The 15255-nt window shown below is 31.3% G+C and overlaps 1 protein-coding gene across 3 annotated transcripts in view; it reads right to left on the bottom strand.

Annotated features, from left to right (window-relative positions):
* Positions 1–11919: 11919 nt before the first annotated feature.
* The window catches only part of LOC143068374 (ATPase family AAA domain-containing protein 2-like), a 64218-nt gene continuing 60882 nt past the window's right edge, over positions 11920–15255 (bottom strand). For all 3 annotated transcript variants that reach the window (XM_076242383.1, XM_076242398.1, XM_076242390.1), the window contains 3 exons: positions 14992–15049; positions 13202–13449; positions 11920–12410 (listed from right to left, as the gene is read on the bottom strand). In XM_076242383.1, coding sequence (XP_076098498.1) covers positions 12375–12410; positions 13202–13449; positions 14992–15049 — 342 coding nt within the window. In that variant the 3' untranslated portion in view covers positions 11920–12374. The remainder of the gene's footprint in view (positions 12411–13201; positions 13450–14991; positions 15050–15255) is intronic.

Here is a 15255-nt window from a genome sequence, read left to right as displayed (position 1 = left end):
TCTGGTGACCCGGCCAACCAACCAATATGACCACCATGGCTTAAAATAGAACATAGGGGTAAAATGTAAATTTTGGCTTATATCTCTGAAACCAAAGCATTTAGACCAAATCTGACATGGGGTAAAATTGTTTATTAGGTCAAGATCTATCAACCTTGAAATTTTCAAATGAATCGGGACAACCGGTTGCTGCCCCTGAATTGGTAGTTTTTAGGAAATTTTGCAGTTTTTGGTTATTATCTTGAATATTATTATAGATAGAGATATACTGTAAACAGCAATAATGTTCAGCAAAGTAAGATCTACAAATAAGTCAAATGACCAAAATGGTAAGTTTACCCCTTAAGGAGTTATTGCCCTTTATAGTCAATTTTTCGTAAATTTTTGTTATCTTTTACAAAAATCTTCTCCTCTGAAACTACAATGACAAGGTTTAACCAAACTTGTCCACAATCATCATTAGGGTATGTAGTTTAAAAAATGTGTCCGATGACCCGCCTGTGAACTAAGATGGCCAACATTGCTTAAAATGGTATATAGGGTAAAATGCAGTTTTAGGCTCATATCTTAGAAACCAAGGCATTTAGTGCAAATCTGACTGGATTAATTTGTTCATCAGGTCAAGGTCTATCGGCTTAAATTTTCAGACCAATCTGGCAACCCGTTGTTGGGTTGCTGCCCCTGAATTTGTAATTTTGAGAACATTTTGCAGCTTTTGGTTATTATCTTTAATATTATTATAGATAGAGATAACCTGTAAACAGCAATAATGTACAGCAAACTAAGACCTACAAATAAGTCAACATGATCAAAATGGTCATTTGACCGAGTAGTTATCGCCCTTTATAGTCAATTTTTAACAAATTTTGTAAATTTTGTAATTTTTACAAAATATTTTAACTGCAAAGTTCATTATAGATAGAGATAATTGTAAGCAGCAAGAACATTCAGTAAAGTAAGATCTACAAACACATCACCATAACCAAAACACAATTTTGTCATGAATCCATCTGTGTCCTTCGTTTATGATATGCACATAGACCAAGGTGAGCGACACAGGCACTTTAGAGCCTCTAGTTTTTTATCAACTTTGTCCTCAAACTGGAAGTAGCCTTTTTGTGACCCTTGTCTTGTGACTTATAGTATATGTATTCCATCATGTTTGGGGAACTTCAATACTTAATTGAAAGGAGGTGCTGCTGGGGTTCTGTTACCCCATTTTTTCCATATAACTTGGATCTTAAAAATGTATACCTTATCTTATATTGCAAAAATAAAATGTACCCTTTTCTCTTATTGTTGGGTTTTGGGTAGTGTGTTGAATAGTGGAATATTTGAGGCTTTAATAATGTAATTTTTTAGCGGCACATCCTATTACCTTTTCAAAAGTTTATATCCAAAACATTAAATATAGAAAAATTTATTTTCCAGAGGTCCGCAGTATAATCTTTTCACAATTTGTTAGTTTTAATATTTTTTTATATCAAAATTGTTTATATGAATGGATTGCAACTTAATGTAATGGCCTCGGTCATTTTTTTTTAGGCAACAAAAACTAGAGTAAAAACATTGAATATTTTTGCTACATGCATATTCCCAGTATTTTTGCCTATGCTCAATTTATTGCAGGAAAAAAAGGTTACTTTTGTTGATGGAAGAAAAATGTTTGGAGCAGAACTTTATCTTAAAAAAAATTTTCATAAGCAATACTTTCTAAATGATGAAGTACCCTGTTTTACTATTATCTTATTATTACAACTGATTTTAAAAAGTAGAAAACATTTTTTGTATGATTCAATTTCGTTCATCTGTGTCATATAAGGGGGACATAACTTAAAAAACCTTGATTTTACAAAAGAATAGGTACGGAATTTACCTTTTTATACGACTGCAAAAATTAAAATTTTCTGGTTGTATATTGGTATGACGTTGGTGTTGTCGTCGTCCGAAGACATTTGGTTTTTGCACTGTAACTTTAGTAAAAGGAAATAGAAATCTATGAAATTTAAACACAAGGTTTATGACCATAAAAGGAAGGTAGGGATTGATTGATTTTGGGAGTTTTGGTCCCAACAGTTTAGGAATTAGGGCCAAAAAAAGGTCCCAAATAAGCATTTTTCTTGGTTTTTGCACGATAACTTTAGTATAAGTAAATAGAAATCTAGGAAATTTTAACAAGGTTTATGACCACAAAAGAAAGGTTGGGATTGATTTTGAGAGTGTTGGTCCGAACAGTTTAGGAATTAGGGGCCAAAAGGGTCTAAATAAGCATTTTTCTTGGTTTTCGCACATTAACTTTAGTATAAGGAAATAGAAATCTATGAAATTTTAACATAAGGTTCATGACCATAAAAAAAAGGTTGGGATTGATTTTGGGAGTTTTGCTCCCAACAGTTTAGGAATTGGGGGCCAAAAAAAATTCCCAAATAAGCATTTTTCTTGGTTTTTGCACAATAACTTTAGTAGAAGTAAATAGAAATCTATGAAATTTTAACACAAGGTTTATGACCACAAAAGGAAGGTTGGGATTGATTTTGGGAGTTATGGTCCCAACAGTTTAGGAATTAGGGGCCAAAAGGGGCCAAAATTAAACTTTGTTTGATTTCTTCAAAAAATGAATCATTGGGGTTCTTTGATATGCCAAATCAAACTGTGTATTTAGATTCTTAATTTTTGGTCCTGTTTTCAAATTGGTCCACATTAAGGTCCAAAGGGTCCAAAATTAAACTTAGTTTGATTTTAACAAAAATTGAATTCTTGGGGTTCTTTGATATGCTGAATCTAATCATGTACCTAGATTTTTTATTATGGGCCCAGTTTTCAAGTTGGTCCAAAATTAAACTTTGTTTGATTTCAACAAAAATTAAATATATGGGGTTCTTTAATATGCTGAATTTAACCATGTATTAAGATTTTTAATATTTGGGCCCAATATCAAATTGATCCACATTGAGTTCTAAAGGGTCTAAAATTGAACATTATTTGATTTCATCAAAAATTGAATTTTTGGGGTTCTATGATATGCTGAATCTAACCATGTATTTAGATTTTGCATATTGGACCATAATAGGTAAATGTCCAATTTAAATTTTTTAAATTTTTAAGTTTAAGTTCTTAGACCACATTCATTCTGTGTCAGAAACCTATGTTGTGTCAACTATTCAATCACAATCCAAATTCAGAGCTGTATCAAGCTTATATGTTGTGTCCATACTTGCCCCAACTGTTCAGGGTTCAACCTCTCAGGCTCTGCGGTCGTATAAAGCTGTGCCCTGCATCTGGTTTGTTTTGTAGAAAGAAAAAAAAAATGAGGTCAGAAAGCTTATTTGAAAATCATCTTCTAATATTTTATCATAATTTCTCTGGTTTAGCTTTCTAAATTGGTTTTACCATATGTAATCTATTCAAATCAGACAATTTAGCAAAATCTGTAGCTTCAAAAAAAAATTTGGCCTATCCTTTCAATATTTTGCTTTAAAGCAAGATATTAACTACATCTTAGTGAATTATTTTAACAAGAGTGCACAGTGAAATCTGGTCTGCTTTGCTCACCATTGATTTTATGTTAAAAGTCTAATTAATGATGAAGGTTTTACTAAAAGTACAACTTAACATTTTTAAAAAGCCTTGGCAATGAGGTCAAGGTCAGATAAATCCTAACATGTACACCTTACAATTATTCAATACACCAAATATTGAGTTGTGCTATTGCTTATGGTAATTAAAATAAACACTAAACACAAGAGTGCACATTCTGAAGTATCACGCCTGCTTTTCTGACAAAGCGATTTTATGTTGATATTCCTATATACAAAGTTTCACTACAAGTATGCCATAAACTTTACATTTAACATAATTCAAGAAAATGAGGTCAAGGTTAGATAAACCAGACATGCAAAACATGTACCCCTTACAAACATTCCATACACCAAATATAATTGACCTATTGCTTATTGTTTCTAAGAAATAAATATTAAAAAAAACCAAAAACACACTTTAAGTTAACCACTGAACCATGAAAATGAGGTAAAGGTCAGATGACACCTGCCAGTTCAACATGTACACCTTACAATCCTTTAATACACCAAATATAGTAAACCTATTTCTTAAAGAATTTGATTGATGGACTTGACCATGAAAACTTAACCTTGTAAACTAATCCATGTAATGATGCCAAGGTCAGATGAAAACTGCAACAGGAATGAGGACCCTGTAAGATACACTTACTAAATACAGTTATCCTATTACTCATAAGAGAGAAATAAAAATTAAATAAAATCTGAACCATTTTTTAAAAATAGTTGGTGAAACATAACCAGGTGCTCCCCAGGGCGCAGCTTTATACGACCGCAGAGGTCGAACCCTGAACAGTTGGGGCAAGTATGGACAAAACATTCAAGCGTGATACAGCTCTGAATTTGGATTGTGATCAAATTTTTGACATTACATGGGTTTTTTTTACACAAAACAAATGTCAAGATTTTACAAATCAATTAAAGATTTCTTCTTCAAACTTTTTAAATCTAAAATTAAATAGTTGACACAGCATAAGTTTCTGACACAGAATGAATGTGGTCTAATGAACTTAAAAGTTTTTTTTTGCCTTTGAGCAATTCACTATGCTGTTGAATATTAATCCTCTCAAAAAAATGTTTGAAGAAATTTTCTTTTTATTTATGAAATCTGAAATGAGAAAAATTTAAACCCCCCCCCCCCCCTTTTTTTCACATCCCCGTTTCCCTTTTTCCAACACTGATATCAATTCAAATTTCTAATGGAGTTTGCAACAATAACTACTCTTTTAAATACATCATAAAATATTAAAATGTAAAATAAAGTGCTTGTTATCACTGAATGGTAAAGATTGGTTGGTAGTAAAAGTGAATATACATTGTTTATTGTATAAAACAATAAAAAAAACTTCATTAGCAACATTTTATATTGGCAAATTTCCAATGAAGTTATTTACATAAAGTTATTGGCAAATAAAAATAGAAAATGACATCATAGTCATGTCTGGCAAATGTCCAACATACATTATCTAAAAACATTTTAGATAAGATAAGGAAAAAAAGCTTCATCAGCAACATTTTATATTGGCAAATTTCCAATGAAGTTATTTACATAAAGTTATTGGCAAATAAAAATAGAAAATGACATCATAGTCATGTCTGGCAAATTTCCAACATATATTATCAACTACTATTCTATACAAAGAAAGATAACTCCAATTGAAAATTAATTGCTATTGCACAATATTGTGCAATTAGATATTTCTTGCTATTGTGCAATACTGTGCAATTGAAAATTTCTTGCTATTGCACAATACTTGATATGGAATCCTGATTTGGACCAACTTGAAAACTGGGCCCATAATCAAAAATCAAAGTACATATTTAGATAAAGCATATCAAATAAGCCCAAGAATTTAATTTTTGTTAAAATCAAACTTAGTTTAATTTTGGACCCTTTGGACCTTAATGTAGACCAATTTGAAAACTGGACCAAAAATTAAGAATCTACATACACAGTTAGATTTGGCATATCAAAGAACCCATTTATTCAATTTTTGATGAAATCAAACAAAGTTTAATTTTGGACCCCCATTTGGACCAACTTGAAAACTAGGCCAATAATTACATTTTTAAATTCAGCATATCAAAGAACCCCAAGGATTCAACTTTTGTTAAAATCAAACTAAGTTTAATTTTGGACCCTTTGGACCTTAATGTAGACCAATTTGAAAACGGGACCAAAAATTAAGAATCTACATACATAGTTAGATTCGGCATATCAAAGAACCACAATTATTCAATTTTTGATGAAATCACACAAAGTTCAATTTTGGACCCTTTGGGCCCATTATTCCTAAAAATAATGCTTATTTGGGCCCCTTTTTGGCCCCTAATTCATAAACTGTTGTGACCTCAACTCCAAAAATCAATCCCAACCTTCCTTTTGTGGTCATAAACCTTGTGTTAAAATTTCATTGATTTCTATTTACTTATACTAAAGTTATTGTGCGAAAACCAAGAATAATGCTTATTTGGGCCCTTTTTTGGCCCTTTATTCCTAAACTGTTGGAACCAAAACTCCCAAAATCAATCCCAACCTTCCTTTTGTGGTCATAAACCTTGTGTCAAAATTTCATAGATTTCTATTCAGTTAAACTAAAGTTATAGTGCGAAAACCAAGAAAATGCTTATTTGGGCCCTTTTTGGCCCCTAATTCCTAAAATGTTGGGACCAAAACTCCCAAAATCAATCCCAACCTTCCTTTTGTGGTCATAAACCTTGTGTTAAAATTTCATTGATTTCTATTCACTTTTACTAAAGTTAGAGTGCGAAAACTAAAAGTATTCGGACGACGACGACGACGACGACGACGCCAACGTGATAGCAATATACGACCAAAAAATTAAAATTTTTGCGGTCGTATAAAAATGGGTGCAAGGACAATGGACGTATTTTTGTTGTTAAGATATACAATTTCCCTGTCAAATTAACTCTTGTTTTTGTAAAATGTATTTCTATTTGTATCCATCTGATGATTTACCTGGTAAGCATTTTTCAACTGATTTTTATAGTTTGTTCTTTTATTGTACTGCTACACCACTGTCTCAGGTTAGGGGTATGTGCCTGTCCCAAGTCAGAAGCCTTTAATCCAGTGGTTGTCGTTTGTTGATGTGTTACAACTTTGTTTTTGTTAATTTTTATGCCCCACCTACGATAGTAGAGGGGCATTATGTTTTCTGGTCTGTGCCTCCGTTCATTCGTTCGTTCGTCCGTCTGTGCGTCCGTCTGTGCATCCGTTCGCTTCAGGTTAAAGTTTTTGGTAAAGGTAGTTTTTGAAGAAGTTGAAGTCCAATCAACTTGAAACTTAGTACACATGTTCCCCATGAAATGATCTTTCTAATTTTAATGCCAAATTATAGTTTTTACCCCAATTTCATGGTCCACTGAACATAGAAAATGATAGTGCAAAGTTCAGGTTAAAGTTTTTGGTCAAGGTAGTTTTTGATAAAGTTAAAGTTACATCAACTTGAAACTTAGTACACATGTTCCCTATGATATGATCTTTGTAATTATAATTCCAAATTATAAGTTTGACCCCAATTTCACGGTCCACTGAACATAGAAAATGATAGTGCGAGTGGGGCATCCGTGTACTATGGACACATTCTTGTTTGTAGATAAATTAGGTTGTTAGTTTTCTCGCGTTTGAATTGTTTTCCATTTGTCATTTCGGGGCCTTTTATAGCAGACTATGGGATATGGACTTGGCTCATTGTTGAAGCCTGTACGGTGAACTATAGTTGTTTAAAATTTCTGTGTCGTTTGGTCTCTTGTGGAGAGTTGTCTCAATGGCTATCCTACCACACCTTTTTTATATATGACCAATGGAAACTTTATAACATGAAGCATCCAGGTCTTCCACCTTTCTAAAATATGAAGCTTTTTAGCTCACCTGGCCTAAAAGGCCATGTGAGCTTTTCTCATCACTTGGCGTCCGTCGTCGTCTGTCGTCGTTAACAATTTTTCAAACATCTTCTCCTCTGAAACTACTGAATGGATTTGAATGAAACTTAGCATGATTGTTCCTTAGAGTATCCTGCACAAAGTGTGTGCTTCGATTTTTGATCCGTCAAAAAACATGGCCGCCGTTACTTAAAATAGAACATAGGGGTCAAATGCAGTTTTTGGCTTATATCTCAAAAACGAAAGCATTTAGAGCAAATCTGACATGGGGTAAAAATGTTCATTAGGTCAAGATCTATCAGCCCTGAAATTTTCAGATGAATCAAACAAACCATTGTTGGGTTGCTGCCACTTAATTGGTAATTTTAAGGAAATTTTGCAGTTTTTGGTCATTATCTTGAATATTATTATAGATAAAGATAAACTGTAAACAGCAAAAATGATCAGCAAAGTAAGATCTACAAATAAGTTAATATGACCAAAATTGTCAATTGACCCCTTAAGGGGTTATTGTCCTTTAATGACAATTTTTCACAATTTGTTCATCATATTTGCTAACTTTAAAAAATCTTCTCCTCTGAAACTGCTGAATGGATTTGGATGAAACTTAGCATGATTGTTCCTTAGATTATCCTGCACAAAGTGTGTGCTTTGATTTTTGATCCGTCAAAAAACATGGCTGCCGTTACTTAAAATAGAACATAGGGGTCAAATGCAGTTTTTGGCTTATATCTCAAAAACGAAAGCATTTAGAGCAAATCTGACATGGGGTAAAAATGTTCATTAGGTCAAGATCTATCAGCCCTGAAATTTTCAGATGAATCAAACAAACCATTGTTGGGTTGCTGCCACTTAATTGGTAATTTTAAGGAAATTTTGCAGTTTTTGGTCATTATCTTGAATATTATTATAGATACAGATAAACTGTTAATAGCAAAAATGTTAAGCAAAGTAAGATCTACAAATAAGTCAATTTGACCAAAATTGTCAATTGACCTCTTAAGGAGTTATTGCCCTTTAAAGACTTTTTTCACAATTTGTTCATCATGTTGACTTACTTTAAAAAATCTTCTCCTTTGAAACTGCTGTATCAATTTCAGAAAAACTTAGGCTAAATGAGTTTTAGAGTTTCAGAGTATCTAGTATAAATTTTATATTTCATTTCCTTGTATGTCAAGAAACATAGCTCCTATGGCTAAAATAGAACATAGGAGAAAATGATTTTTGTTTTGCTTTTGAAGAAAATAGGACGATTCAAAGAACATTTAAATAAATTGAAAAGCCAAAATAATCATTGATATGAGATTAAACCAAAAAAATTCAGGTGAGCGATTCAGGCTCTTGAGAGCCTCTTGTTTAAGTGGTAAGTCATTATCCATATGGTCCAAAAACATTGACCGATAAACCATGAAAATGAGGCAAGATGAAATCTGACTGACATGTACCCTGTACTAACATTTCATACACCACATATAGTTGAACTACTACAGACCTAATCATCTTAATTTTATATTGATCACTGATCCATGAAAAAGGTTGAGGACAGATGAACCCAATGTGGTGGACATGTAGAACTTGCAAGGAACCAATAGACCAAATATAGTTATACTACTCATAAGTGAGAAATTCACAATACAAAAAAATTATGATTTGTTTTAAGCAGTCACTGAACCATGAAAATGAGGTCAAGGACAATGGCCATATGACTGAGAGAAACTTCATGAGATATCTACATAAAATGTATGAAGCATCCAGGTCTTATCTTTTTGACAGAAACTACCAATGTATCAGGAAACTTGTAGAAAAGTTATGATGAAACGATTCCTTAAAAATGCTCCCAATGACAATTTTTAAGAGACTATAGTTCTGGATAAAATGTCCTGTCTATGGTAAAGGTTTCAAAATCATCATGATCCAAGTAACCATCAAAATAAACAAAGAACATTTCAGGAACCTTGAATGAGCAAGCTAAAATATCACTCACAATATTCGCCTTGTGACCATGTATCCAAACAAGACTGCAATCAAGATAGCAATAAAAAATATAAACCCCAACCCCTGCTACTTAGACATTCACCAAAATTCATCCTCATACATAACATGGTTTAGCGAAGACCAATGGGTCTATTAAAAGATATGTATAATTTACTCAGGAAATTACCTATTGTTGACAATTTTGCTTTTACCCATATGTTGGGTCGCTGTCTTATTGATGTTTGTCCCATATCTACTTTTATGCATATTGCAAAATAGACAAAATCAAAGAAACTTTTGTAATAATTTATTTATACAATATTTAAATAGTTTTAAATTAAATGTACACTATACAAGAAAATATATTTTGTAACTTTTGGAGTAAAATAAAACAAAACAAAATGTAAAAAATATGATGTGAAAATGTACATTGTCATATTGTAAAGTACATTGGTAATTGTTATCGTGTTAGCTTGTAAATCCTTTCAATTTGTCATTTTCAAACCCTTTTAAGTAATTACCATATAAGATTTCATAAACAATTAATATTTAAAATATGAACTACATGTTTGTTAAATTAAGCTGTACATTCGTTGTAAAACAAGATTGTATAGGCCCCTAAACTACCAACACATTTATACAAAATCTCTTATCCTTTTTGTGCAAAATAGGGGGGAAAATAAAAATTAAATGATGTAAATAAATGCCTGAGCTTGCATAACATCCAATGTCAAATCATCAATAAGTGACACAAAGCAATCAATTTTATTTAAATATTTAAGGAAGACTGTAATATTTTTTTCGGTCAATTAACCCTTTCCTCCATAATGACGCCTTTTGACGCCACCCCCTTTACTCCATTTTGACGCCTGTGTAGTACCTCAGTTGAAACGCTATGTCTCCAAAATGTCTGCATCAGACTTTAAAAAAATTGTATCCAATATGAAAAGGAGATTCATGAGAATATCTGACTTGAATTTCATTGATGAAATATTAGTTTTCACAATGCATTAACACTTTAAACCTGATGATTTTTTTTACTGAAAAAAATCCTATGAGAATCAAGTATTTAAAAAAAAAAATCCATGGAGTAAAGGGTTAAGAAATAATATCCAAAATGTGGTATAACATGTGTAGCAGGTTATTTTAAAGTGTGCACCACATTTTTTATGTTATTTCGAATAGACAGAAAAATAAATTACAGTCATTTCTTATAATTAAATTCTAAATTCCATTTTAAACCGGAGTTAACCATGAAAATTTATTGATGACTTAATGATCACATGACAAAATTATGACTATGAGCTGATAAACAAAACAACATCAGCCAATCAGAAGATGCTTTACATTCAAAATTAAATTATTGATATTTAGATGTCTAAGGAACCCTAAAAGACATCCAAACATTGTAAAGATGCATATATAAATGTGAACATGGTGGTGAAGGGGTTAAACAAGTACATGTTATTTTGTAAATTTCAATTCTTCTGCTGTAAGTGAGCTAATTAAATATTTGTCAGCATTGCTACTGAGAAATATCTTTTACCTGAGTTTAAATTTTGTGTATGCTAGTGGTTTTTTTCAAATTTTGACAATAAGGTTGTAATACATGAATAAAATTGTTTGTTTTTGTTCAGATCAAATTCAGCAATTGGGAATAATTATCATTCTTATTCAAGAAACAGAATTAAAAATCTAATAAATAGTTTTATTTACATTTTATTCATTTAAGTAACAAAAGAGGTAATCATTAATTATAATACAATTACTTATGATGGAATATAAATCAATTGTAAAAAAATTCATTTCTTTTTTTTATTTGTAAATATTAATCATCAAAAAATAAAATTATAGCTACAATTTTGCAATCACTTAAACCTTATATATACATGTACAATCAATTGCCACATATCATTAAGTGGTGAGCATTATCAGTCTCCACATATTCTAGTATGCTTTTATACATTTGGACATAAAAACAAATTGTGAACCAAACATTTAGATTACAGGAGCCTAATTTAGTGGGCAAAATGACCTTCTTCAGACACCTAATTTGATACATTTTATATATCACATCCTATCCTAAAGGTATCATTATAAATCTGTTTTCATACCATACACACTAGTTCCTTCAGCTTTCTTAGTAATGGGTTCATGGTCAATTACTTGCCTTTTTATGCAGAAAATTTATAAGCCTGTTTAATGTTATTTTTCATAATTCAGAAACAGCAAAAACTGTTGCTTAGCTATCTTCAATTACTGTCATAGAAATAACATTCTATTGGGTATAAAGATAATACTTATTTATATGATTGAATGGAAAAACTCTTTCTGCTTTCAAACATTTACCTTGAGAGACAGTTGGTTTCTCAAAAATTTGTTTATTTAAAAAAAAAAATAATTAAAAATTGCTGTTAAAGAGGAGCGATCTCTTAAAAAAAAAGATTTTTCATTACAGATACCGATATTTTTTTTTCAAGTCTAAAATTATTTTAATTTGTTGGTCTTCTTACTGATTTTTAAAAAGAAAACGTTGTGCTGGTTGATTGGGCAAATAATAAATGCAAAATGGTAATATTGGTTTGGTCCTCTTTGCCAGGTGCCCCTTTTTTAAGTCTAAAAATGAAGGAACATTTTTATTCTACTCAATCAAACAATCAACAAGGACTTAACACATGGAAAAATAAACATCAATTTGTACAATTATGAAGACAAAAACTTTGAAGAGAATTTTTCACTCAACTCAACTGAGAGCCCTTTTTTTACCTTTAACACAAATATGGACTAGTTATAAACTTCTTAAATACTGCACAGAATAAATAGTACTATCAAATAATACATTAAATCTTAAATAAATTCCATTAACAGTTCGAATATAAAGCCAGCCATCTTTATAAAATACTAGTTAAGCATCAAATTCTTTCATACAAGCTGTCTCTGTAGTATATTTTCCATCTCCTGAAGTAAAAAAAGTATTTACAAGTTATAAATGGCTTATGTAGTTCTAATATCACCTATTTATGACCCCAAAAAATGTGCATGTTAGGAAAACTAGTTTAAAAAAAAAACATGATCTCAAGGTCAGATAAACCCTGTCAAATGGAAATGTACATTTAACAATCAATCAAAAACACCAAATATAGTTGACCTGCTACATAATGTATCTGAGATACTTGACCATGAAAACTTCACCATGATCACTTATTTTAATATGAAATGATCTATATGGTAATGTGACCCCTACATGTGACCATGTAGACCTTGTAATAATTCTATGTAACAAATATAGCTAACTTATCACTCCTTATAAGTGACATCATCAGATGTTTTAAATAATAATATGGTTTTAAATTTGGTTTAAATCAATTGACATATGCCTAAGAAACTTTGTAACATAAGGCATCTGTAAACAAGTTTTGAAGCATCCATGTTGTCTACCTTCTGAGGTTTTAAACCTTTCAACAAATAATTTTATATTGCCACAGAATAAGCAACTGTATGTCTGACATAGATGAGACCAACAAAATGTGACAAATTTACAACTTCTGATGAAATGTGATAACTTCTATATATTAAATTCATGCTTTAAATTATTTAAAAAGAACTGCTTGTTTTCCAAAGCTTTGATGTTTGTTTGAGGGTGATAAATGCCATTTCATAAATTACTTGAAATAAGCAGTGGTTACCAATGGGAATCATATCAACATCTTTAAGGATTGAACAAATATTTAATAGTACAAATCACTTACTTCAATCATTGATGTTTTATCATGGTCTTGCCGATAGCAATAAATACAATTACTATAAAGACTGTACAATTTCTCTAACTTTTCAATTCTGTAGTTCTTTGTCAATGCAACTGTATTATCTAAAAGTTTATTCAAACGTTCTTGGTCAACTATAACTGGCATTGCTTCTTCCTCTAGAATCTGTAAGGCATGTTCATGATCTTCTGTTTGTAGGCGTGACCTTGTAGCCCTGAATTTAGGTGATGTAACTGTTGGTATAAAAGTACAAAAAATTATTGACATTCTGAATGCATATTTTTTTGTATCTTTAAATTTATACATGTATTAAATTGACAAAATACACATTAATAAAATAACTGATACATTTACTGCAAGTTACTCTTTTATTTTACTAAATGAATTCAATAAAATCTAAGATATATATGTAGGACTCAAATCTATGGTGGGTTCCAAATCTATGGCAGAAACCTAATCTATGGTAAATGTGACGTCATGCCATCCCAAATCTATGGCAGATTTTTTGAATCCTAATCTATGGCAAGTTTTGTAATTTCCTAATGGCGGATTTTTGTTGTTTCCAAATCTATGGTAGATTTTGTGCAAATGTAGAACAAGGAAGTACATATACGATCACTTACTTGTCTTAAATAAGTTGACATGTACGACAACGGGAGCATGTCTAAATCATTTGTGAAATAAAAATTCCATAATGGTCAACCAAATCGGGATGTCAAACATAAAAAAAAGTAAAAGTGATAAACCATAATACCAAAATTAGGATCAAAATGATCTTTCCTGGAAAAATAACCATTTCTTAATCTGTTCATTGTACCAGTTTAATCCATTTTTTACAACAAGAAAGCAGTTATTATAAAAAAAAAATTAAACAGTTTGACTTTTCACATAATATTTATTTTAGCGTTAATCAATGTTTTTTAACTGGTGACGATTTTAGTCAACTTGGTGGTATCCTGTAATTTCATTTTCTCACTTTAAATACTTTGCTAGCCATAGACACTAAAATATTTACTATAACTCCATTCCCAAAATATCCACTACTAAAACAGGTGTGCCTTTCTTCATCGCGGGATTTGGACGGTATATCAAATAATTATTATCCGTCCTATAGATAAAAGATCACATCTTTCTTTAAATTATCGGCAAATTGTTCTAGAGGGAAATTGTTAAACACAGGACTTCAGGAAAGTTTGCTGTAGTCTGTGAGGACTAATTATATGCCGTTATTTTATTGTGACGTTATATTTTATTCTTTTTCCGGGAAAATTACGTAATTCATAAATCTGCCATAGATTAGGAGAAAACAAAAACCTACCATAGATTTGACGTTTGTAACGTCATATTTGCCATAGATTAGGAATCTGCCATAGATATGGAACCCGCCATAGATTTGAGTCCTACATATATATAGACAAGGTTGACTGTTCTGCAATGACTTGCATGTAATGGTTTTAAAAAATATAATTTTGATCATTAAGTGGTGTGCACTCCTCTTGATCCTAATAATACTGCATGTCAAGTTTTACAGACAATATTTGCACACAACTTGGGCATATTAACTTCAACTGTTCGTTGGTCTCATAGTTGTGGGCTCATATCCACTACATGGGTATGATTCCTGACTAAAGCAAGAGCAAAGATTGGTCAAGATTGCAGGGCATCTTCCTAAAATGTGATAACACCCCACCTCAATCCCCCTTTACCCCAAATTCTGTAATAGTTTTATAACATATGGTAGATATCAAAACTAAAGAGATTTTTTGCTTACAAACCTTTCTCATCTTCACTGTCTTGCTTTGAGGTAGCCCCTTCCTGAGATGTATTCAATTTCTAAAAAAAAAGAGAAAAAAACATGTACATAACAGATCCATCACTCAACTTGAAAAACAAAATAAATAATTGTGTTTCCTATTGCTCAGCCACCCTATCTTTAGTTTTTGACTTTTATGACAAGAATAGAGATAGTGTAAAAAAAAATCTAACAACTGTAATAACTTGTCCTTGGGAGTACAACAAGAAATGCATAACCCTTTGTC

The sequence above is a fragment of the Mytilus galloprovincialis genome, chromosome 1 (genome assembly GCF_965363235.1).
Source record: "Mytilus galloprovincialis chromosome 1, xbMytGall1.hap1.1, whole genome shotgun sequence".
NCBI lineage: Eukaryota > Metazoa > Mollusca > Bivalvia > Mytilida > Mytilidae > Mytilus > Mytilus galloprovincialis.
Note: the sequence above shows the minus strand (reverse complement) of the source record. Positions and strands in the feature narration are given on the sequence as shown.